The following is a 25709-nucleotide window of genomic DNA, read 5'->3' on the forward strand; positions in this document are numbered from 1 at the left end:
TGTTTGGCCACATTGCCTCCAGAATGTTTGTTTGCTTTTTATCTTAGGAGTAGTAATGAAACAATTTAGATTTTTCCAATTAAATTCTCTCCATTTATTTGAATGTGGGGATGTTTGTGGTGCTGCTGTGCATTTATTGAATTGCCAGAAAGCGTTATATACCAAGATGTACAGTATATTGCTATTGAGATATGAAAACTATTGGGATATTAGATCTTTTGCCATATCGCTAGACCTACTTTACCACTGGATGATTTCCTAACAGTGCCTCCTCTATTCATCAGTTTTGTTTCTATGAGCAGAGGTAAAACATTGGCTCTTCATGATGTTTGATTAATTAACAGTTTTGCTGACTAAAAGCCCTAACAGCTCTTTCTACTTTAGTCACCAAGGGCTTCTGGGCTTACTAATCAAAACTATACAGATTACTCAGTAAACCTGCTTCTAGGAACAGGACCCTCGCCTTTACAGTCAGCACACGCCTGTATTTACAGCTATGATGGGTGAAAACCCCCAAATGTTTCATCAAGAGTCTCATTTTCATACCGGTTTTGATTATAAATGTGATTCGCTTAGCTGTTACGGCCCGTCCACTAAGCAGCGTTAAAAAAATCTTGGAGGTGGGCGTATCTGAAGCTTGGGGAATTTTTTGCGAGCAAGGCACCAACAACCAATCACATGAATCCCCCGTCCCCGACATACAAAGCAAAAAAGCCCGAAGTAAACTGGATATAAACTCCCCAAACAGGCGAAAACCTACCACTGTCTCTGCCACCTCCCTCCATGCCTGGCTCCTCCGGTTTATATCCCGGTAGGTCTGGTCATAAAGCACCGGGTGATTCCCTACCGCTAATTTCTCCTCCATTTTTTGGAATATGAGGAAATGACCTGTGGTATGTCTCTCCCAGCATACACGCGGTTTGATTGGCTAGCGTCAGATTTGCATACACAGGATTTGATTGGCTGACGCTTCCACCTCAGCTTCAAAAGTTGAACATTGCTCAACTTTGAATCCTGAAAATCTCCGCTCTGCTGCCCACAATGCAGTTCGGCGCAAAGTGACGTCACCTCATTCAAAGTGAATGGGCAGAAGCGTTCCAAGATTTTTTTTAACGCTGCTGTGTGGACGGGCCGTTAGGGGTGTAACGGTTTCAAGCAGAGACCGAAAACGCATCTTTTGTGGTTCATTTAGATAATTTAATTTATAAAGATAATCTACTAAAGTGTTTTTGAAATGTTCTTGTAGTGGATATTATTAAACCCAGAAACTCCCTAAAAAAGAACAGTGAGGCCAACATTTTAGTCTGAACCAAACTATGGACTTTAAGAATTGTTACACCCCTTGTATGTTTGGTCAATCATTGCTTCCCTTTTCTTTTATGTTTCAAGTTTATTTCTTCCTCTCAAATTTGCCCTGCTTTGTTTTTTCAGGGAAGTACCTGAGACAGAAGCGCATTGATTTCCAGTTGCCTTACGACATCTTATGGCTGTGGAAACACGATCAGGTGATAAATCACATCGTGTCATGTTTGGTGTTTTTAGGGGTTTCCCATGCTCACAGTCAATTACTGATAAGTAGTTTCAAAATGTACAGGCCCACCTACATGTTGGTTTCTGTCTCTGAACCCTCTTTGTTTTTCTATTTCAGCTTTACAAAAGGCCGGATGTCCCCCTTTATAAAAAGATCAGATCAAGTGAGTATCCAGAGTTTATCCAGTGATTCGGACAGAATGTATTTTTTAACCTTAATTGATTTATGTGCTTGCATTTCTTTGTTTTATTGAGTTTGTTACTTTCACTTTTGTGGTCAGTGTTATCCATTATATGCATTGTTTTTGTAAAAAAAAAAAAATGTTAATATTAATACAAATTCCTGAGAGTGTCAATAGCTGTAAATGTATAATGATAATCCCCCATTTATGTCACAGATGTCTATGTGGATGTGAAGCCTCTCTCTGGTTATGAAACAACAACATGCAACTGTAAGCCGCGTGAGAACATTAATGATAAAGCCTGCCTGGATGATTGTCTGAATAGGTAAGAAAATAAATCAAAGCATATAGCGGCCACTATTTGATGAAGAAAGTCAATATTTGTTCGAGAGTGTTGTTGAGACATTGTTTGTTCGATAATGAAACCTTAATGAAAAGAAAGTAAACAGGGTATCAAGAGTCAGCCTCATTTCACTGCCTTTTCCCCCAGGATGAGTTTTGCTGAGTGCTCTCCCAGCACCTGTCCCTCTAATGATCAGTGTGACAACCAGCACATCCAGAGACACGACTGGGTCCAGTGTCTGGAGCGATTCCGGGCTGAGGGCAAGGGCTGGGGCATCCGCACCAAGGAGTCACTTTGCTCTGGACAGTTTATCATCGAGTACCTGGGAGAGGTGGTTAGCGAACAAGAGTTTAGGTGAGACAATCTTGTCACGTAGTCTACAATAAATTCTGTCTGTTTCTTCTCTATGTTCAGGACGTTATTTATCCTGCCATGGAAATAAATTAAAACCTCTTTTTTAATTTTCTCTCCCACCATATTTTAGGAGCCGTATGATGGAGCAGTACTTCGCCCACAGTGGCCAGTACTGTCTGAACCTGGATAGCGGCATGGTGATCGACAGCTACAGAATGGGCAATGAGGCGCGCTTCATCAACCACAGCTGTGAGCCCAACTGTGAGATGCAGAAGTGGTAGGTGTCATGGCAGATTTAAACCAGTTCCCTCCTGATCTCCCTTTGTTGCTTTTGGGTTCTCTCACCAAAGCACATTTTTGACGAAACCCTTTAAAGAATGGGCATGTCCAAGTTGAGGACGGGTAATTGAGCCAGACATGGTATGTACTTTACAGAGCAGATATGTACGCTGTAGCGGGCAAATACATTTGAACAGAATGTGTATATTCAAAGATTGTGTTGCAGAGATATATCTATTGAAATTAGCTGCCTGATTAGCCCCAGCCTGTCCTGTCTTGTAATACCAATCGTGGTGCCCTGAATCCAGAGAACGAGGAAGTAATACATCCTTTGACCTTTGCATTTTAATAGTTTAGTATCTAATAATAGTAGAGGTGACATGCAGCCCTATATCTTTGGAGTTCGTGGCCAGGTATTAAACATTGCGCTTTTTAAAATTCCAGCGTTGTTTACACCCATGTTTATTATCCTCTTCTTCCCTATCTTTGTTGGCTTATATCAGCGTATCTTATTGTGTTACCTGTTAACTCAAAAAACAACTCTGTGGCTTTAGTAGGGGTCCTAAAACTCCACAGGGAATGTTTAAGGACTGTGAGGGACATCAACAGTCACACACAGTATATTCAAGAGGGAGTGATAAACAAGTGAAGCCGAGTCCTGCTCAGTTGTGAGAGTAGAGTGAGAAAGCTGATTGGAAAACGTTCCAGCTTGATAATTCAGCGTTTCTTTTTCTAAATGCTTCCGCCACTTACGGTTAACGAACTGGAAAATACCAGCCTATTACCTAAATAGTTTCAGTTAATTGCTATTTGTTTGTGTGCCTGGTGATTTGTGTGAGCTGGGTAATTTGTTACTCAGTCTGTATGAGGCAAATGGAGGGAAAGTACCAGAAGGGGACGAAAGATGTTCATATGCGTAGAAATAATCATTATGGTACGGTACAAATACTGCTATGGCTATTTTATCTGAAGTCTTCGCACACAATATCAAATAGTGGTTTCAGTATCGGTTACCTTGAGTTGTAATGAATCTTGTAGCTATAAATCATTGTGAGGGTTTATAGTTGTGTTAGATCCCCTCTATGTGGAAGAAATTCTATATTTAGACAATGTCTGAAGTTGTGTGCATTCATTAAGGTTAGCAATTTAACCACTTTACTTGAGATACAGATAAGTAGATGCAGTGTATGTTTGCCAGTATTGGGTTGCCCTTGTTTGGGTATCTTATACAAGCTCTGATAGAGACGTGTGTAGCAGGTGCGCTTTAAATGACAAAGCTCTGACTTGAAACCCCAGCCTTATTATTGTGGTTGCGTGGGGATAATCTGATGCGATCACCTCAGTGAGTCTTTGCCAGTGTTCAGAGACCTAAATGGCTTAAATACCTTGTACTATGCCAAAACAATTCACTGGTTTCCTCAGGGATTGTTCTCTCAACATGGCTACATACCCTGCAATAGGAGACTTGGTTTGGCAGGCTTTTTCTGTGCCTGACTTTTATCAGTGAGACCTACTTTTTCTTTGTATTTAACCATTATGTTAAATGTCTGCAACATGTGTCAGCACAGTTAAAATGGTTAGAATGTGACAGCTAACAACCTCCAGGGAGCCAGAATACAACTGTACTCTCTGCCCTACAGCATAGGACTAATCTAGGACACTGTGTGTACTGTAGAGTGGCTGGGCTGAAATAAAAGACTCCACAAGGATGGAGGATTTTCAGCACAAAGCCTGACGAGTCATCCATCTTGTCACAGAAGAGAGATTACATGGAGCCGGGCCTTAGATACAGCTGTAGTGTCTGAAGACAATGCGCTGAACCAGCTTTTTACCCCTATAGAAGGAATAAATTATCAAGTGGCTGGCGAACAGAATAGCCTGCTTTATTCTTAGAAGAATAGCGAAAAGCTGGAGCGCTGCTTTGGTTTGGAGAAGGGGAAATAAGGGAGTACGAGGTGTTAAGCAGTTGCCAAATCGAGCAAATAAAAACCTGGCCAGTCCTCTTCTCCTTTTGTCCTGATTTTAAAATGCTCTCATTTAATTAATTCTAACTGGGCCTGGTCAACATTGGTTTACTTCAAGACATAAACTTCTAAAAGCTGAACCCTCCTTTTTTAGACTTTGTAATTTTCTCCCTAGACAAAAAAGGAGTGACCTGAAAACTATTAGATTTCCATTTCTTTTGTTTTTAAAGATTAATTGAATTTGTTCTGGTTCCTGTTGTTTATTAACACCGGGGAATGTGCTAGAAAGTCATTTCATTTTTTATTACCTATCAATATATTTACTTCTATATAATGTCATCAATAAATTACTTTTCTAAACATAGTAAAATATGCATGTGCCTGCTAGATTTGCTTCTCTAACCAGCCAAAATAACATGGTAATCTATTGAGCAGCTCGTACAATTTTAACATGCAGCCATTTGCAGGTGTTTTAGATAGATCCAGTGAAGTTTTAAACCACTCAGACATTTTATGTCTTAATTTAACAAATCCCCTCATGCTTTATAGTTACCGATAAAATTCATCATGTGTATCCACGCAGCACCAACTCATTGCTTCTTCTTCTCTCTGTCAGGTCGGTGAATGGCGTTTACAGAATCGGTCTCTTTGCTCTGAAGGAGATCCCTGACGGCACTGAGCTCACCTATGATTACAACTTCCATTCCTTCAATACAGAAGAGCAGGTAAAACACCAGCGACCATCTTTGAGCAGCTAATAGAACAACACTTTTCATATTTCATTGCAGTACTCATTACAACTCTTTTTTTTGGGCATTCTACAGCAAGTGTGTGAGTGTGGCTCAGAGAGCTGTCGGGGCATCATCGGAGGGAAGAGCCAGCGAATCAACGGCCTGCCCCCGAAGGCGGGAGGGACGCGGCGGCTGGGCCGACTCAAGGAGAAGAGGAAGTCCAAACACCAGCTCAAAAAACGAGTGAGTGATCAATGTCAATAAAAATACTGAGAATGTGTGTTAATTACTTCTAATAGAGATTAGCAAAGACAACTTCATTTGTATTTCTAGAGAAAACATGTTTTTTTCTTTTTACCTACATGATAAAATGCTATAATGCTGTGCTTAGACTTGTCTTTAATTGAAACTATATCCTTTTGTTATGGTGCTGAAGCTGAAGCTTGATAAAAGTGTTGCAGTGTTTAAAAAAAAAAAAAAAATCAGGTGCAGTGTCGATGTAGGGCATGGATGTGTGTGTGGGTCTCAGAGGTGCTCTTGGGGAGCCAGGTGTCTAAAAAAAGAAACTCAGTAAAGAAACTTTTGTATTAAGGTTGAAAGTTATGAACAAAAATGTACAGTATCATGGTTATGAGGATGAATCATTCAAGGAAGTTCTCAAATTGTATTGAATTTGAAATAAAACCGGAATTACACACAGCCTCATGAGCTAAGATTGGTCTTCATAAAACTTTTTTTTATCCTCAGGAGGAAGAGTCGAGTGACAGCAGCAAGTTTTACCCTCATCTCATGAAGCCCATGTCCAACAGGGAGCGGTAAGCACATAAACAACACTTTCTGAATGTAACTTTATTATTTTGGTTATATTTGGTATATATTCAGAGTTATGAATTTCACTGAAAGTAGACAATATGCTAACAGATATTTGCATTCTTAATCAGAAATGTAATGCAATCTATGAGAATAAAACAACCATTTGGTTACATTTCATTTATTGTAGTTAGATTGCAACTTCAATAACCAAAATGACTGCTGTTTATACTTCTAGTCTCATTAGTTCCTTAACAGAATGGTTAACGGTGTATTGGTATTAAAGCTCTAAAGTGTGAGGTGTGAGTTGATGCTTGCACTCACAGACAGTGTTCTCACACTTCTGTCCTCTCTCCCCCTCACTCATCAGGAACTTTGTGCTGAAGCACCGAGTGTTTCTCCTGAGGAACTGGGAGAAGATGAGGGAGAAACAGGAGCTGCTGAAGAAAGAGGGCGAGAGAGATAGAGACTCCGGCAGCTTGTCTTTGTATACGCGCTGGGGAGGCGTCATCCGGGACGACGGTAATATTAAGTCAGGTGAGTTAAGTTTAGGGTTGCAGTTGCATCCTTTCATGGAACTGAACCTTAAGCCATATCAAATGTAATAACGAATAAATTAATAACGTTTGTGCCCTGTTTCTAGACGTGTTCCTGACGCAGTTCTCAGCCCTTCAGACGTCTCGCTCGGTACGAACGCGGAGACTGGCCGCCGCTGAGGAGAACACAGAGGTCACACGCACGGCTCGCCTCGCACACATCTTCAAGGAGATTTGTGACATGATCACCAGCTACAAGGGTAAGTGATTAAGGAGAAATATAGAGCATGTGACCACATTGGTGCTTGTGTAAGCATTTGCTGAACAACATCTTTGTCCTTTCCTATAAACTATTCTTATTAGTCTGACCTCTAGACGAATCTGAGGCCTCTAAACCACCCCTTTCAGCGGTTCTAATATATAAATAAAGATATGATCTCCTAAATGCCAATGTTGAAATTGTAAAAAGTGCTTCTGTGTATTGTTTATTTGTTTCAGAAAGACTTGACACTGAAGAAAACAGATTTTCTTTGTGTTTTCTGTTTGCAATTATATGTCTTTCATTCATGCTGCTGCTTGTCTTGGCCAGGTCTTCCTTAAAAAGAGACTCTTAATTTCAAAAGGACTTTACTAGTGGAAAACAAATAATATAAAACATAGTTGAGGAATGTTATCCTTCTTTCTCCCTCAGATTCAGCCGGTCAGACACTTGCTGCTCCGCTGGTGAACCTCCCATCTAGGAAGAGGTAAGTGTGTGTGGACTTTTTCCTTCATAACTGTCTTCCAGACATTAGTGTTACTCTGTTATCCGCTCTGTCAGTTTGTAGCACCCACATAGAGTAACAGTTTTAATCTTTTGCCTCCCATTTCAGCCGTGACAGCCTGTGCTTTGATTCTTGTCCGCTACTGATAGTATCTGTATCAAAACAATAACAGCTCATTATGTCTCTTCGGCTACATGGTACTAATACTGTTAGCGGCCTGTGTCGTTACTGTTTAAGCCACTGTGTGCACAACATTAAACCATGTGTGATAATTTAGCAGGCTTGTTATGATGTCTATAAATAGTATAAATATAAAAACATGACACTGATATGATGGCACAGCCGGCTGCCTATCTCTCTCAGACCAATCCAGTTTTAAATGTTTTTTTGTAAATGAATACAGACTTATCCCTCTTTTTGTTGTGCCATCAGGAACAGCCAGTACTATGAGAAGGTGTCCGACCCTCTGGACCTGAGCACCATCGAGAAGCAAATCCTCACCGGCCATTACAAGACGGTTGAAGCGTTCGACACAGACATGCTCAAAGTGTTCCGCAATGCTGAGGTAGGCGGGTGTACCGACATTATGATCCCCTTCAATGTTTTTCGGTTACATTCATACAGTATGTGCATAGTTTCGTCAGTTGAGCAGTACATGGGAGAAGTACTGAGTATTTAAAGATACATTTGATCAATAAAACTGAACACCAAGTGCTTCATGGTATCTGGCGTCCACAGTGCCTTTGCTTTCCCAATCAGTGACTTTGAGCCATTAAAGCATCAACTCAATAGTTTCTGAACCTTCAAAAACTGTTACCTCAAAGCAGGAATTATTTTACACTTCCAACTGTCTTTCAGGAACTACATTCAGTCCCTGGTTTCTCACTTCAAAGCTCAGGTTTAAATTCCCATGAGAAATGTACAGTAAAAACACCCTGATGCTGAGGGATAAACCCACTGCCATTTGAAAAGGATCTATCAAACTAAACGCTTAATCCATGTTGTGGATCTTCTCTGTCTTCAATCTGTCAGATTGATGTCAACAATCATGAAAAGGATCGGTATTATGATTGCATGAAGGCTGCTGCCGTATCAGTCAATTCATCTCTCAATAACTCTTATCACAAAACCATTTGAGACTCTCGAGTTGATACCAGATTTCTGAGTACAACCGATTTTCAAAAGCCTCATCAAAATGATCGTTCAGTCTGTTAGTGTGCAGCTGTAACACATTATTCCTCCCACTCACTCAGTTCATTTCTTTCTTCCTGTCTCACACACGAACACCTCCCGAGTGGGATATAGCTTCATGACTGCTGATGCTCTGCGCACACGCTGCAGGCCTGTTTGATTTACATCTGTATAGCTGAGCAGTTTAAACAAGTGCCACTTGAAACCTCTCAGAGGAGCTTACTCTTGCAGTCGGAGAAATCTGAAGTGGTTGTCTAAATTAGATTCCCCTTTGGTCCCAAGACCCTGTTTGCCAGATTGAGAAAAGCGTGAGGGGAATGTGGTTTATTGTTGAATTGAAAGCTGTGGCGGGAAGCATTGTCTTTGAAATGTTGGCAGCTGCAAAGACAGTTTTGAATGCATCAGTCTGTGTCAATGACCTTTGTTCTGCGGGAAATTGCTGTAGGCCTGCAGGCGGATCAGCTGAAAGTCTTGTATGAGTGACTGAAAAATAAGGGTTTGATTTTTAGGGTAAAATGTGGATTCTTCTGCCTTTTACATATGATTTATGTCATATCTTTAAGCTGGTAGTGAATGCTTTGTGTCAAAATAAACAGATGTAATCATTATTTCCTGCAAATGTATTGTTTTGCCACAAAAATAAAAGAAAGCAGCTGCATTTATCACTTGTCTCTTTTTCCCCCCATCAGAAATATTACGGGAAGAAGTCCTCTGTGGGCCGGGATGTGTGTCGGCTGCGGAAAGCCTACTTCAGCGCTCGCCATGAAGCCGCCGTGCAGATCGATGAGATCGTGGGCGAGACCGCCAGCGAGGCCGACAGCTCGGACTCGCTGGAGCGTGACCACGGAGGGTCGGGGTCCCACGACAAGGACGACGACATCATCCGCTGCATCTGTGGAATGTACAAGGACGAGGGCCTCATGATCCAGTGTGAAAAGTGCATGGTAAGAAGCGCAAGTGGGTGGGAAATCGTTATTTACACTAGCTGACAGGAAGATGGATTCCCATATCATATCTTTTTGTGTCACCGGCTGATAGGTTACACCTGTTTTCAGTGAGGGCTTTCTCTTGAGACTTCACCTAACTAAGGAGTGCTTTGTCAAATGGATTTTCCAAAGCAGAGTGTGCACTCAGTCCTCCTGTGTGTCTTCTCTGCTATTTCTAGAAAACATGGAGGGTTGCACATATTGATTGAAACTACCACAGTTTCAGATCTGTGTGGACTTACAAATGTTTTTATCTGTGTTAGTAATACAGAATCAGAACACCACTGTTATTCTTGAGTGAGGCACTTTTAACACCAGCTGGGGAGTTATTAATTCAACTATCTATCTTGTGCTTTCCTGTGATCCAACCGTTGTTTCTCTCACTCCAGGTGTGGCAACACTTTGACTGCATGAGGCTGGAGACTGAGGTGGAGCACTACCTGTGTGAGCAGTGTGAACCTCGACCTGTAGACACGGTACGTCTCTCCCCCCTCCAAACAGCCATGATTGCTGTCCCTATCTGGGCCTAAATTATAGAACCTCTTTCATCTGTCCTCACCCATATGCGTTATTGTTGTCACAGGAAGTTCCCATGATACCCCAGCCCAGCTACGCCCAGGCCGGCTCTGTCTACTACATCTGCCTCCTTCGAGATGAACTGCTGCTACATCAAGGTAGAGAAACCAGAAGTCTTGAGCTAACAAATGCCTGGAAAGGTCCATTCTCTGTACTTTTAGAGTCCCATTAAAGGTTTCTGCTGACCTCCAGTCGTTTATGTGCAAGTATACTTCAGGACCGCCTGACATGAGTGTTTATGTGGCCGATTAAATAATGCTTACCACAAGGATCTGGTAAAGTCCGACACATTTCCTTCCATGGTCATAATGTCCAGTTTGGCTAAAACAGCAAATTTGCTCTTTGGCAGGCATTAGGTCATTTTCTCTGTATTGCTAGTTTAAAAAGAAAAGTGCTTAATGACCCATTTTAGTGTACACACTACTCCCATGAAGAATATGAATGGAAGGAAACATCGGCCTCTTGTTATGGCTGATCTCTGTGGCGCACATGCACCACTTGTCAGGCCTTTTAATTGTTTATAGTTGTAGTGTAGTGTTGCAGCAGCCGCTCCACAAATGTCTGAAATTCATCCTGTTTCAGGTGCCCTGTGAAGTTTTCTTGTAAACAACCTACGTGATGTTTACATTGAGTGTTACTCACCCAAATGCCTTGTGTGTATACTTCAGGTCTGACAAACGTGTCTAATGCATTTCATATTTTAAATCCTGCGATGTTAATGTAAATGTTTTCTAGCCCGCAGGGTTTTCTTCCTTTTCTCGCACACTGATGCATTTCTTGGCCCATTTAAGAAACCTGTAGATCATTTGAATAGTTTGAAACCAATGGCAGTCAAGTAATTTAGTCAAGGCAATTCTAAATCATTTTATTATTTCAAAGGTTTTTGTTTAAAGTGGCCATGAATTGCTTCACAGGTTTGAAGTAAATCTGATGTTTTCTAGGTCATTTCTTTGCCGTTCAAACCCTCACATTTGGTAATAGTGTTATTGCACTGAGATGTTATACTCAGCCTATCAGCTGACCTTTGTACCAAGGAGTCAATTTTACTTTTGCAGACAAGTAACCTGTCAGTGTCTTGTGTGCAGGTGACTGTGCGTATCTGATGAGAGACAGCAGACGCACACCTGAGGGACAGCCGGTCAGACAGTCCTACCATCTGTTGTCTCACGTCAACCGAGACAAACTCGACATATTCCGAATCGAGAAACTCTGGAAGAACGAAAAGTAAGTAAATCAGATGTAGTATTCAACGACTATCGTGATATATTGTAGTTACCTTCCAGTGAGAACAGTCAGATACTGGTGGATTATTATTGTGCTTATCAAGTTGTACTACCTCATTTCATTTGTATTTTCTGTTTCTACACACACTCTTAAGGGGTGAGAGGTTTGCCTTTGGCCACCACTACTTCCGACCTCATGAGACGCATCATTCTCCATCACGCCGCTTCTACCAGAACGAGTTATTCCGCATGCCGCTCTACGAGATCGTCCCCCTGGAGTCAGTGGTGGCGACCTGCTGTGTCCTCGATCTCTACACTTACTGCAAAGGTGAGGGGAAACACGTGTGTAAACTCACGCATGAATGGAGTTCTTTCAACAACTACCGCTTAGGTTTCCTTATTGCTCCAGTAAAGCTCTGTGAACTGTAAAAAATGCAGCTGCGCTTATCTGTGCTCGGGTGCAAAGTGTGTGAGTATGGATATGAAGCATGACAGTGCTGGAGGTTAACAATCCCATTATGGCTCACTCAGCTCAGCTTAACTTTATTTATATAGCACCTTTCATACAATCATGCGGTCAAAAGTGCTTCACAGAGCAAACATAGAAATGGTATAAAAAACATTGATTAGGGTTTAAAAACGGACACAAATTAAATCAACAATGCACCTTAGTTAAAAGTTAGGCTATAAAGATTCTTTATAGTCTTTAAAGTTTTACTGTGTGTTTTTTCTTCTTCAATTTTGGTTATTTTAAAGCTGGTCTTCAATTTCATTTGAAGAGGCATTACAAAATAAAGTTTCTTTTGCCCTCCGCTGAAAGGTTTTCTTCAGAAAAAGGAAAAGGGGGGGTCCCTCAGATCCTCAGGCGGGGACTGTTCCAGAGACCACAGTGGCTTAATGCTGAATCCCCATGCCTTTTTGTTTCAAATCTGTGGGACAGGAAGGAGTCCAGCTGCAGAGCGACTTGAGGCTTAACCCTGACAAATGTACAAATATTTTCTAATGACAAACTCGATTCAAGATTCAAGTTTCAAGGGCTTTATAATCATGTGCACAGTAGCTACAGTGTAGTTATAGCAATGAAAATCGTAGGTCCCGAGCTCCTCCAACAATGCAACGTATTATATAAAGGACATAAGACAACAAAATAACCATAATAATAATAATACAAATATGAAGATAAAAATTGTGCAAATGAAACGGCGTACGATACATTTGAATAAAACTGTGCAGTTGAAAGAAACAGAATGTAAGGTTAAATATTGTACAGTGAAATACAATGAAAATGTATTTTAAATAAATGTGGGTTATGGAGGCACTTAAAAGAGCTCAGGCGTTTAGCAGTCTTATTGCCTGTGGAATGAAACTGTCCCTGAGTATGGTGGTTTGACGTAAACTACAACGGTTCCTGGCTAATCCAAAGTGTGTTCCTTCCTACAGGACGGCCGAAGAACGTGAAAGAGCAGGACGTGTACATCTGTGATTACCGCTTGGACAAGTCGGCTCACCTGTTCTACAAAATCCATCGCAACCGCTACCCAGTTTGCACCAAGCCATATGCCTTCAACCACTTCCCCAAGCGGCTGGCGCCCAAGAGGGACTTCTCGGTGAGAGTGGCGGGGTCTGGGCAGGGTGGGCTGCTGGGATCTGTTACTGATTTATAAACACTGAAAGATATTTTAAGAGTGGAGATAACATTACAGCCCGAGGCACAGTTTCCTCCTCACCTCCTCTTGCTCAGTGTTTAGGGCAGGCAGAGGTGGAGCCAACCAGAAACAAATTGGAGAGACTAGAGGTTTTCATATAATCACATCAAAATATATGGGGACTGTTGAGTGTAGGAATGTATATTTTTGTGGCTAATTATTCCAATTCTGAATTGTAATAATAACAGACTTGAGAAGAGGTTATAGCATTACATGCAACTTTCAATACTAACAGCAGTTCATTTACACTGTAAAGCTTTTCAGGGGATTTCCTAAGTTCTGTTTAGTTTTGTTAGTTTTTCCTTCATAGACAACATGCTCTCGATTAGTTCAGGTTTCTCAGGTAATTGTAACAGAGACTTAAAGTGGACCTATCATGCTATATTTGAATAATATAGTGTAGGACCATACCTATATAAGGCATATTTATACTTTTTCTTTTCAAAATACCAAACAGATCATGCATTTTAGCCATGCCTCATTTTGCTTAATTTGACATTTTTTAGCTCTGTTTTTGCAAGGGCTGATTCTGTGAGAACAGCACCATCTACAGGCCTGGCATATGTACTACAGCGTCTCCAGCGCTTTCGAACGGCAATGGCCGTGGCTGTCTCCTCCTGATTGGTGGAGTTGGCCCAATAGCCGTAGCGCCACTGTCCTGACGTCAGGACAGTGTTCAAATCTGGATCAGTTTTTATCAGATCTGTTGCAGCCCCTTTTTTAGAGATTTGGGTATGGAGGAAAATAGAGAGGGTTGTGTTTTCTGACACTTGGTGAGTTCCCTGGAACACCGGGGACACATATTCATGTATAAAAGACGTACAAAAGTGCATTTTGCATGATAGGTCCCCTTTAAATAAAAATGGCCAATACAATGTTTTTAACCTAACCATCTGAAACCAGTCATCTCAATCAAGCCATGATTAATAATTCTTATTCCGACATTTTTGCAGCCTCACTACGTTCCTGACAACTACAAGAGGGCCGGGGGCCGCTCTGCGTGGAAGAGCGAACGACCCAAAGGACCCGGAGGCTGCGAGGACGACGGGTCTTCCTGCGACCGGGGAGAAGACTGCCCCCCCGAGGCTGAGGAGGGGAGAGGGGGGGAGGAGGACGACATGGACCTGAATCCAGAAGATCCTGAAGCTCTTTCAGCCAAGCCCAGGGGAGCGGAACGGCAGGGGGAGGGCGACGAAGATGAAGAAGACGACGACGACGACGATGACGAGGAAGAAGAGGAAGGGCAGGTGTCTGAAGAGCGCAAGGATTTGGAGGACAATTCTGCAGAGAGGATAGGGGAGATGATCGAAATGCCGTCGTCCTCTGCCTCCTCCCCGCTGCACCACCCGGTGCTGGGCAGGAGGGAGGCCCAGAGGGATCGGCTCAATAAAATCCTGCTGGACCTGCTGCACAAAACTCCCAGCAAGAATGGTGAGGAAGCGGGATCAAAGGAGGGGGGTAGGTCAACTGATTATTTAAGGTTCATGTTCAAATAAACTGTCCATGATCGGGAGTGGGGGATGAGGACGAAGCAGCACGGACTTAGCTGTTGTTCATATTTTTGTTAAACTCTTTTCAGTTATCATCTAACAGATGGCCACTTCCGTTTTCCGATCAGCTGCTTCGTCCAAGTCCCATACTCCCATGCAGTGTTTCAGTCTGGTGTGTCTTTGCTTCAATCTGCTGAAAGTGTTTAATTAAAGGCTAACTTGTAACACTCATTCAGGGAGCTCTTGCAAAAACCCAACACACAGAGTGGAAAAACGCAAGGCACTTAGCAACGCAAAAGCAGCGAGTAAAAGCCTGTCACATTTATTGAAAACTATTTCAAAAAGCCCTCTGTTTGATCGGACTCTGATCCTGCAGCAGCCTCACATAAAGCATCTGATAAAGCTTGACAAAGGACATAACAGGTTTCACTTTTAATTTGTGATTTAATAGTAAGAACAACAACAAAAGAACATACCAAGACTTTAAATGACTTTGAACACACCTGTCAAAAGACTTAAGTTGTTTCATTTAGAGGGTAACAAACCTTTTTGGATGCCATTTCTGTCTTCCACTTTTTTTTGCACTTTGAAGCTTAATGCATCAGTAATAGAATCGACACCAATTGCCTACTTTTAGCGTTGCTTTAAAATGTTTTAAATAAAACCATATATGTCAGCTATTTCTGTCTAAGCTCTTAATCCCCTCCCTCTTTTTGTTCTTCCAACAGCCATAGATATCAGTTATCTCCTGGAGGAGGGCGCGGGGCGGCGGATGCGGCGACGGACGCTCGGATTCGGGGATTTCGTGTGCAGAAAATAACATTGCTACGTGCCTGTCAAGCACTCTGCCTTTCACTGTTGTGAGTGAGGGGCAGAACATGGAGAGACAGCGAGAAAGGGAAATGCAGCATTGTTGGTTCGACCATTAAGGACCACAATGCATCCCTGTGGGCGTCCTCCAGTCTACCTCTTCCAAGACTGTCCTCTCAACTCCGAGAGGCCGGGGGGGGTTTGGAGGCGCTGCTGACTCCGTGGCAACTTCAGCTTTTCAAGAGTTCTCAAGGAGCACGAAGAGAGAGCTGACCCAGACTTCTTGCTTATTTAAGTAGTATGATGCAAAACCTGTTTTTTTTAAATATAAACATGGGAGAAACAACCCATGCACTTAAATGCATTGCATATTACAGACTTGGGAAGATGAGTGCCCCTATCAAGCATCAGAAATGAGACAAGTGGTACTGAATAGGGATGAATGGATGGTTTGAGTCAGTGGGGATGTGAATGCTGGAGAATTGTTCCCCCTAGTGGGACCTAGCTGCAATGACAAATTCTACAGATGAGAGAAGATCAGCACCGCGGGGGAGAATGGCATAGGAGAAATGTAAATTGAGCAGTGTGCTCAGATGCTGCTCATGAGAAAGAGAACGAGGGTGGTGAACTGCACTTTTGGTACCATGGATTTTGCAAAGCTCAGTGTAATGTATCTATAATGAAAACACACTAACACTATCACAGTATTGGATGATGCAGTCTGAAAAACAAGCGCGTTCAAAAGTCTATTATCTTTTTCCTGTTATACTGTAGTAACTCATTTAGGAACAGAGGAGAGGTGTGTTTTAGAGCAAAGGGAGGGGGGGAGCATTGAGTGTGCGCTTTTGTCGGTCAAAGTGTCTTGTTGAGGTTTTTAATTTTAATCTTTAATTTTCTCGCGAGGCAGTCAGCTTCACTCTTTTTGAAGTAACATAATTCACCAGCTTAACTAAATCAGGCGTTTCGGGGAGACACCGGCTTCAACTGTAACGCCTTACACAGCCGTGCTCTCCGACTGCCTTGTGTGCGAGTGTGTGCGTGCGTACACACTTACTGTGTGTCTGTAATCTGCCAGATTTCTTGAAGATATACCTTTTTAAAAACAAAAGAAAAAAAAATAAGGGCTCGATGGCAATTAACAGTTTTAAGAAAACTATGGAAAACAATACTTAACATAAAATGTATCGTGATGGTCATATTTTCTTATATTCTGTAAGACGGGTGGGGCGGTGTATAATGTATATTGGGAGGGGAAGGGACTTAAGATCTTTTTTTGTCTTTAATAGACTATGTTCCTTGTTGCCATGGAGAATGTTTAAAAAAAGAAATTGTGATATTTGATGAGATTTCTTTTCCCCCCCCTAATGCCTCTGCTAGAAAGGGACAACCTGCAATGTCCCAGTGCGGTTAACTGACAGAAGAGAGGACATGAGACACAGAGGGGAGGGGGGGGGGGGGGGGGGGGGGGAACAGGAAGCTGTACAGTGCCAAGTTCTGTAAATATACACACTTTACATTGAAGAGTGTCTCCAAAAGCAATATCTTGAAAAATGGATTTTGTTTATTATTGTACTGTACAGGACACAGCCCTAAATGTATTATGATTATTATATTAATGATAATATTGTACTTTCTTCCGTTTGTATTACTATAATGAAGACACTTAAGCTTGGAGGAAAATGATTTTTTTAATGTCCAGAAACCTCACAGTAACTGTCCTGACGACTAAAAAGAGGAAGCTGACTTTTCGTTGCCTATAAATGAAATTCAACTATGTACTGCATGAGCGGGAAGAATGTCATCGGACACAGAAGGCATCGGGACGGGACAGTGAATCAGCAAAGACACCTTTGTCACTGAATATTGTTAATAATATTACTTTTTAAGGAGAGCGTACTCCTTGTATTTTGCTGCAAAGTGTTGAACACTAAAAAAACAAACCAACATAAAAATGTTATGATATTTTTAAAACGGTGACGGAAACAAAAGTAAAGCTGTCAGCCCAATATCATGTTATTATTTTTTGTTTTACTTTCAAATAGGAAATGGTTCCGTTTTGTGATAGCGGTCATGTATGATGCTTGTTCTTGTATTTGTGCGTTTTGTGTGATTTGTTTAGTTATTTTTAGACAATCACAAAATAAGATGCAAGCATTGTAAATGGCAGACTGGCGGACATTTTGTGATGTGTACAGTTTGTCAAAAAACTTCTTCCACTCGTTTAAAAGTTTGTAATTATGATTCTTAAGTCATGAAAAATGCTGTTGGTTTTTACTTTTGTTTTATATTTGTTTTTGTTTTTTTGTTTGTTTTTTTAATAAAAAGCACTACATTATTGTGAACATACTTTATGTTGTCTTTGCTCATATATTCCTTATTTATTATGGCTATAGGAATCACTCAAACTAAATTATTGTTTTCAACATTGTTCAAACAAGTAATTTACAAAAGTTGAGATGTTAAAAGTAGTACAAATGTTATATTAAAATAAATCAAATAAGTCATTCAAAACAGTAGTATGTTGAGAAAAAAAATGTTAATCGGGAAATACAAAACTAGATTTAATAATCTTCAGTGTTTTGTTTATAACTGATGTGATATTGAGAAGAAATGTACTATAATTGTATCCTTAAATTAGGTTTTAATAGAATTAATGACATGCAATGTATCTTATTTAAAGGATAAAGACAATAAGCCTTGCCAAAAGACTGGGCTCTGCTAAATGAAACAAACAATAGAAAAGTATTAATCATAATATATTATTTCGACTGCAGTCAAAAGTATTTTATACAGATTAGATTAGTCTCTTGGCTGATGGACCAGTTGACTCTCTCACTGTTATGGTACCTAAATGTATATTATAAACTCTCTTCATATTACCGTAGTAAGACGACGTTAGAGATAAATAGAGGACATCCATGATGAATTTGTTCTAAATACGAACGCTTAGAAAAAGCTCTAATACCTCGCTTTAAATCTCGCGAGATATCCAACAGGTCGAGTTGGTTACCGTGGTAACGCCAATGACGCCCAGGGTTTCTTTAGCTAGCTGATAGCAGTACAGCGACGTTATCTGACGATTTAACTATATTCTGACATTAAAACACAGCAATGTCGAGAAAGAGACAAAAAGAGAAACCAGACAAGGCCAATGCTGAGGACGAGAAAAATACAGGTTAGAACAGCTTTCATCAACGTTTCCAGCTCCTTCACTGTCAATGATGAGGCAACTCTTGAATATTATGAATCTGTACATTAAAAGACCTACGTTTTTAATGATGATATCATCATAGATAGTATAGTACTATAATGTGTATACATTTGTAATTTCATTAGGCTACCTATTATATTTAACCTAAAGTTTGGGATTTCATTTTGACAGGAAGCCTATTAAATAAACAGCTTTTACAGAAACTTTCAGAAGAAACATTTCAGTTTTCACTGGACAGGCAATATGAAAAACTGTGATCTGAAAAGGAACTAAAACTGAAAATACAGTAAATTAAAAAAAAATATGCATGTTAAGGTCCAGAATTTAAAGTTTCTTATGTAGCCTACTAACAAAAGTGTGAGCAGCAGAATTGACTCCTGCAGTATCAAAAGGCAAAGGCTACTATAATGAAACGTTTGCTGAATCTTATTATAAGGCACGCTCTTAATCACAAGCATTTTATATCTGCTGAGGTAACAAAGTGCTTAATTAAAAATGAGAAAGCGATATAAACTATGGACTTTCTGTTGTTTTTAGGTGCAACTCCAATTGAAAAACTGCCTGCTCAGACCTTTGGTAAGTATCAGACTGTTTTATTAACTGGTTGAGAGTTGTGTGGTCAGTGCTTTAAACCTTCTCACCCATAGATGAATATCAGTGCTCGGGCCATGTGGAGGTGGACTTCCATTGGCTTTGTACTCTTCTGGACATGAAGGATATCCCAGCTGTCAGCATGAAGCCCCCATCCTCCCCTACTGAAACTGAAGGAGGGGACAAAGGTAAACCTGATCTAAACGCCTGGCAAATGCATACTAATACTACTATCGTGTTGTACCTTGCATATATCAAGTGTTAATATTTCCTTTCAATTGCAGGAATGTTTGATCACACTTGTTAATGTCTTTAACAAATGTGAATCGATGTTATTTAAATCAACAAATATTACTCTGTATTAATTAAAAGCAGTATTACTGAACAGGCCTAACAGGCACAGGCACATGGGCCCCAACATGTTTTGGATCCCTTGCTTTCACCTGACATACTATGTCACTAAAACTGAGACTTAAAAGAACCACAAAGGAACATAAAACTGCTGGACAGGGAAACAAACAGACTATTCAAGGGACAACACAACCACAAGAGACACAAAACAATGAGACTCAAAATGACTGCAAAGGGACCCAGAAAAGGAGACTCACAATTCAGACTAAGAGTAAAAAACAAAGAGAAAAATAGAAACAAAAATGTCCATAACCTCTTGCATGTCTGTGCCCAAGGGACCATTGTTTCAAAGTCCGTCAATGTTTCTCGTTGACTGTTCTTTGAACATGATCTAAGTTTTGAACAGACCCTTAAATTAGCAATCAAGAAATACCACCCATAGATAATCTAAAGATGTAGTTACACTGGAAAAAACACTTCACTGATCATTATGGGATGTCAAAATGAACAGCTTCAGCTCACTAGTTAAATGTCAACATTAAATTAAATATTCTCTTCAGAGGACAGTCAGTTGGAGTCCAATGCTGAACCGTGCTGGTCCAAGCCGTGCCTCCAGGTGGAGCTGGAGGAGGAAGACCCCCTCAGTGCCAAGTACCTGAAGGTTTCTGGTAAGAATGAGATCGAATCTTAGATTTGCATTTTAGTTAATTAATATATTGTATATCCTTTCCTTTTTCTTAACTTTCACCTTCTTTTTCTCCACATTTAACTTCCTTTATTTATTTTATAATATTATCATTTTTTATTATGTATCATAGCTTTTTTAAAAACAATCTCTAATACAGTACAAATATAATAATAATAACTTATTTATGTTCCATTATATACTGCTTAATTTTGGAGAACACACAATAATCTGTGTTTAATACACACAGGGTGGAAGGTGGATGAGCGTATTGCCAGAGTGCTACAGAAGATGCTCCTCTCCCTGAGCAAGCTGCAGAGCCTTCAGTGAGTAATGAGCGCACTCTTAATACAGGGAGCAGGGTTACAGCTGTCACTGTTTTTGTTTGTGTAATCTTGTCCTCTGTGTGGCAGCTTTTGGCAGGCGGGGCTGACAGATCCAATGGTAATCTCTCTCGTGAACACAATATCACTGTGCTCCAACCTCAGGTGAGCGGATTCTGCTGTCAGTCACTCTGTGGGACTTCTGTAGAGAGTTATGTTGTAGAGCTGCAGAGAAAAGGACAACACAGTATGTTTAACATTACCAGTCAGACACTGAGGGTTACTGACACTTCCTGTTTCAAATTAGGGATGTGACACTGGAGGGAAACCATCTTCCAGAGCAGAGCTACCACCTTCTCCTCTGTGAAGACAGTGTGTGAGTTACCAAGCAGATACATATGAAGGCATGCACTGATCTGACACTTTCAATCCTGAATCCCATACCAAATACCGACTATTGATGCAATCCTAGTGTTTCATCATTCATTATTATTTCATCGCCTCACTGTGTGGAAGATTCTTTTATGTTCAAGGCAACACCAGGCTTGGCTCAAACATTGCCTTTATAACACAATGTAACACATATAAAGATGGATATGGATGAAGTGAATTGTTATTTATTATTAAAATGATAAATGATGTACCAACAACCTGGTAAAAATATATTTAAAATCAACAGAAATTCCATTAAAAGTCTAAACCTTTTAAATTAAGCTCCTTCAGCTATGCGGTCGATCAATGTGCTGATTACTTGCTATGCCACCTTTGCTCACTGTACATTGTACACTGTACATTTCCCCGCTGCGGGACTAATTATATAATATTGATTCTGATACACATGTTATCAGACCCTTTTATAACCCGCTATTGATCCCGCTATTAAGGTAGATATCGGCATTATACTATATATACTATGTATTAGTATTGGATCGATGCATCCCTCACATTGTAGTTCGGAACATTGCCAGAAAAACGTATATCTGCATTTACAAACACAAATAGTACCACCAACATGCCTGGTCTCATGTCGTGTGTTTCTTTGGTCCAGCCTCACCCACTTGTCCCTGAGAAATAACCGGATAGGAGATGAGGGCGCTCGTCTGATTGGGTCGGCTCTCTCAACAACCAGATCTGCTAACAAGAACCTTGTGTCACTCAACCTGGCCTTCAATGCTATAGGGGATGCAGGCGCTACACATATCGCACAGGTATAAACCAGACATTACTTCATATTTAACCAGTTCCTTCATGATGGCTGAGGTGTTGTCTTCCTGTTTGTCTCTCAGGGCCTGCGGTTGAATCGAGCTTTGTTGGTTCTCTCACTGTCCAACAATCAGATTGGAGACTCAGGAGCGGCACATCTGGCAGAGGTATCCATTTACATTTTGGATCTTAACCTGGGACATAACACGTTAATTCAGTGGTGAAGTTGTTTTCAAATTAATAATGTCATTTCATAAACTGGCACTCCTTAACCACTTGTTTTCAGATACTGGTCGAGTTCCCTCTCACTCATGCAGAAGTTGTGGATAGGAGAAAGATGCTTCTGGAGAGAACTGTAAGTGAAGAAATGTCTAACATTAATGCCAAAAACATAAAATAAATGTTAAGTATCAAAGTGTCCTGTAAAGATAAGTAAGGACTGACAAACATTACTCATCATGTTCTTGTTTCAAATGTTTTTAAAAGGTTCTCACAAGCATAGAATTGCAAGTTCATTAAAAACAAACATACATTGAAGTTTATTTTTGCAGTCATCTTTAAGGGTTGATGGTGAGCAGCCTGCAGACCAACTTCCCTTAGTAGCCAGCAGCAGTTCAATGAGCAAAGGCAAAAAAAAGGTAACACGCCAATAGACTGTGTATAACAGACTGCAAAAAGTAACACATGGTGCAACTAATATCCATACAATGTGACTAGTAATCTTGAGATCTTTTAACTTGCAGGAAGCATCCAACAAAGAGAACCCAAAGTCTAACAAGAAATGTAACGGCCTCCGTCTCAGATAATCAAAAACGTATTTTATTTTCCTGACGGCCTTTATCTTTTCACTGCTGTCTTTAAATCTCTCCCAGCTTCTGATGTGAAGGAGTCTCAAAGTAAAGGTGCCAAGCAGAGTGGCAAAGAGAAGCAACTCGCTGCACAGGAGGTACCAGAGACATGCTTTCTGAATCTGCGTACAAGCTACCATGAGGATATACACACAAACAGTAGTTTTTAAAATTCAGTGTTATTGTTTTTATTTTTTCCCTGCAGGATAAATCAAATACTGCCCTGAATGAGGTTTGGCATAATTTTCTGTTAAGCTAACAATGTGTTGTCATGCACTTGTTAACTCCTGTCTCTCTCCTCCAGCAGCAGGTAGAGTGTGAGGAGGTGGAGAACCCCCTGCTGGATCAGTCGGTGCAGCACAGAGACGGGGAGATCATTCTGCCTGGAAACACCACTCTCTCCTCCCTGAACCTGGCAGGTCAGTCACTGTGGAGCAACATTTACATCAAAGATACCAGAAGAGGGGGAGTTTCAAATGTGTCTTTTACAAAAACTCTTTTATAGTTTTGTTTGAAGGTCATTTTTAAAAGCGCATCACATTGGGGCATTCACAATATCAAAAAATGTACAGTGTCAAAATAATTCACTATAGGCCTACTGTATAGCAAGAATATTATAGCAATATGTATATAATATATAATATATATATATATATATATACATCTCAAAACAATTGTAAAAAATGCATTTTAACTTTGTTTAGTATGCCTTTTGTCTCTTTTTGGCAAATGATTGTGTCTGTATCAATAACTGTACACAGTTGTATGGAAGCATACAAAGACAATAGCAACAATAACCTTACAATTAAAACCAAGCCATTAACACAGACATTAACAGACATTTTTTAAGAGGCGCTGGATTATTTTGACTATTTTATCATTTTTGTAATAATAACATGATATTAACATTTTATCTAATAAAAATCACCGTTTAATATCCCCCTATTATATATAATATCCCCCTATTATATATGATATTTTGCCTTCTTTATTGTACATTTTTAAAGAAATAATGTTAGCAAAGGTATCGTACTTGCTAGTCGCTAAATGGCAGCTACTTCTGTGGGGCTCTGAGGAAAATTAATTATGAAAAGTAACAATGAGATTTTAATAAAATGTCACGGTGTGTGTGTGTGTGTGTGTGTGTGTCTGTGTGTGTTTGTAGGAAACAGAATTACAGAGAAATCGCTGCATCTATTCCTGAAATCTTTAGAGAAGCACGGTGAGGGAGGAGGCCTACTGCGTCTCTGTCTGCAGGTGAGACTCAAGCCAATAGTGTGTGTGTGTGTGTGTGTGTGTGTGTGTGTGTGTGTGTGTGCGTGCATCTAAGCGGTTAAGGCATTTGAGGTAGGATATGTATTTATAACTCCTGTACTTACATTTGTGTACTTTGAGTTGGTTTAACATGCCTAGAAATCAGTGTTGTAATGTGAATGATAATTCTGTGATCTGTTTTTTTCACAACACAATTGTTGTAATTTAACAAAAATACATAATTGTTTTTGTACCCGAACGAGTGCCTTGTTTTATGGTCCTTCTATTGAAGAATAATAATATAGTGTGCTTGATTCTTTCAATAGACAACATATTAGCTTTTTCTCTCGGTGTGTCAATGACTTGCATTTAATACACAACCACCACCATGCTCTATGGAATAGACAGTGTTTTTTGAAGCGATTTTGTATAATGATTTCTGATCCGTCTTTCAGAGAAACCGCTTCCCAGCAGATTGTGAGTGTTATGTGAAGATAAAAGAACTGATGACATTCACAGCATAACACAGCTCTGAGCAGACAGAAGAGGAGGAACAGTGTGCATTCTCATCCAACATACCTTTATATACACTCTTTATTTGCTAAATAACAATAAAAACACTGTGTCCTCTGCTGTGAGGTGAACAAATGGATGTAATAACAGTAGCAATCTTGCAGAACATTAAAATCCAGATGCTTTGCAGAGGACTCTAATCAACACCCTGTTTACAGACCAGTTTTATTGCTTTGTTTTGCTCACACTCAAATGTACACCAAGGACAAAAACTGAGAACAGCAGAATATCAAGTACTTCAATTAAATAAGTATTGCTTTTATATCTCACAGTTATCAGCCTGCGTTACAACACTTGCTGATTTATCTACCCCAGACTGTCCCAATTTATTTTAAATGTGGCTGGTGTTTTAAGGGTGTTGGTGTCAAAGTTACTGTCATTTCCATATGAAACTTGCTTTTTGTGTTTTTACGGGGTTTCACGGCTGAGCTGCAGTAAAGAAACTGCAAAACACAGGCAATTTCATACTAATAAGACCATGAATTGAGAAGAGAGAACATTTACTACAGGCTGCTGAGAGCCCTAAATTTGAATAGTAGAGATATATATTTTTCATAGAACTATTAATACCATCCCCCATATTTTACATTAGAGTTAATCTATGAAGGGATAGTTAAATGACCTGCACAAATAAATACATTGAACCAGAACTTTAGATACACATATAGGCTTGTTGGTATATTGTATATTGTAAAGAGGTGTTGAAACCCCCAGAACCTAGTGTGGTTATTCTGTTAAATATCTGATACCTACAAAAATGTTTGTCCGCTGCCTGGGGCCCGGAAGTGCCACCAGGGGGCCCTCAAAGAAAAAATACATTGTTACATGAGGTATGTTTATTGTGTGTTTTAATAAAAGTGCTTTAACACCAGTGGTGGATGAAGTAAATACATAAAGACACAGTTACAACTTATGAATGTAGTGAAGTAAAAATGATACAGTAGCTTAAATGTAAATACTCTAATAGAGTCAATAACTTTAAAATTGTACTTATTTACCTGTGACTTCTTATACCCCCTTTTTTTTTTTTTTTACAAATAAAATGTATGTTAAAGTTTCAAATTTGCTCCTACAGATATGTTTGTTATATTCGTAATTATTGTTTTATGTTTCAAAGTGTTAAATAATTATTTTCAATGCGATTTTTGGGATTTTCATGATCTAGTTAGGTGCTTTTTAAGTCCTGTGGGGGGTC

The 25709-nt window shown here is 40.1% G+C and overlaps 2 protein-coding genes across 6 annotated transcripts in view; both read left to right on the forward strand.

Annotated features, from left to right (window-relative positions):
* Positions 1 to 17826, forward strand: part of ash1l (ash1 (absent, small, or homeotic)-like (Drosophila)) — a 32302-nt gene extending 14476 nt beyond the window's left edge. For 3 of the 5 annotated variants that reach the window (XM_034124718.1, XM_034124717.1, XM_034124720.1), the window contains 20 exons: positions 1432 to 1505; positions 1649 to 1694; positions 1929 to 2037; positions 2203 to 2409; positions 2540 to 2686; positions 5269 to 5377; positions 5477 to 5626; positions 6131 to 6198; positions 6564 to 6730; positions 6837 to 6989; positions 7421 to 7475; positions 7926 to 8058; positions 9374 to 9628; positions 10060 to 10146; positions 10254 to 10344; positions 11332 to 11470; positions 11625 to 11797; positions 12910 to 13076; positions 14129 to 14633; positions 15394 to 17826. In XM_034124718.1, the coding sequence (XP_033980609.1) occupies positions 1432 to 1505; positions 1649 to 1694; positions 1929 to 2037; positions 2203 to 2409; positions 2540 to 2686; positions 5269 to 5377; positions 5477 to 5626; positions 6131 to 6198; positions 6564 to 6730; positions 6837 to 6989; positions 7421 to 7475; positions 7926 to 8058; positions 9374 to 9628; positions 10060 to 10146; positions 10254 to 10344; positions 11332 to 11470; positions 11625 to 11797; positions 12910 to 13076; positions 14129 to 14633; positions 15394 to 15485 (2927 nt within the window). In that variant the 3' untranslated portion in view covers positions 15486 to 17826. The remainder of the gene's footprint in view (positions 1 to 1431; positions 1506 to 1648; positions 1695 to 1928; positions 2038 to 2202; positions 2410 to 2539; positions 2687 to 5268; positions 5378 to 5476; positions 5627 to 6130; positions 6199 to 6563; positions 6731 to 6836; positions 6990 to 7420; positions 7476 to 7925; positions 8059 to 9373; positions 9629 to 10059; positions 10147 to 10253; positions 10345 to 11331; positions 11471 to 11624; positions 11798 to 12909; positions 13077 to 14128; positions 14634 to 15393) is intronic. The other 2 variants (XM_034124722.1, XM_034124721.1) reach the window with 2 other exon arrangements.
* A 741-nt stretch (positions 17827 to 18567) lies between these two features.
* lrrc71 (leucine rich repeat containing 71) lies at positions 18568 to 25521 on the forward strand. Its single transcript, XM_034124723.1, is given in 17 exon segments — positions 18568 to 18650; positions 19224 to 19262; positions 19334 to 19465; positions 20189 to 20296; positions 20564 to 20639; positions 20727 to 20801; positions 20944 to 21012; positions 21685 to 21844; positions 21923 to 22006; positions 22126 to 22194; positions 22391 to 22516; positions 22583 to 22622; positions 22712 to 22785; positions 22893 to 22919; positions 22995 to 23106; positions 23853 to 23944; positions 24397 to 25521. Coding segments are annotated over 17 exon segments (1416 nt in total). The 5' UTR covers positions 18568 to 18586; the 3' UTR covers positions 24466 to 25521.
* The last annotated feature ends 188 nt before the right edge of the window (positions 25522 to 25709 follow it).

This window comes from Trematomus bernacchii, unplaced genomic scaffold (genome assembly GCF_902827165.1).
Source record: "Trematomus bernacchii unplaced genomic scaffold, fTreBer1.1, whole genome shotgun sequence".
Taxonomy (NCBI): domain Eukaryota; kingdom Metazoa; phylum Chordata; class Actinopteri; order Perciformes; family Nototheniidae; genus Trematomus; species Trematomus bernacchii.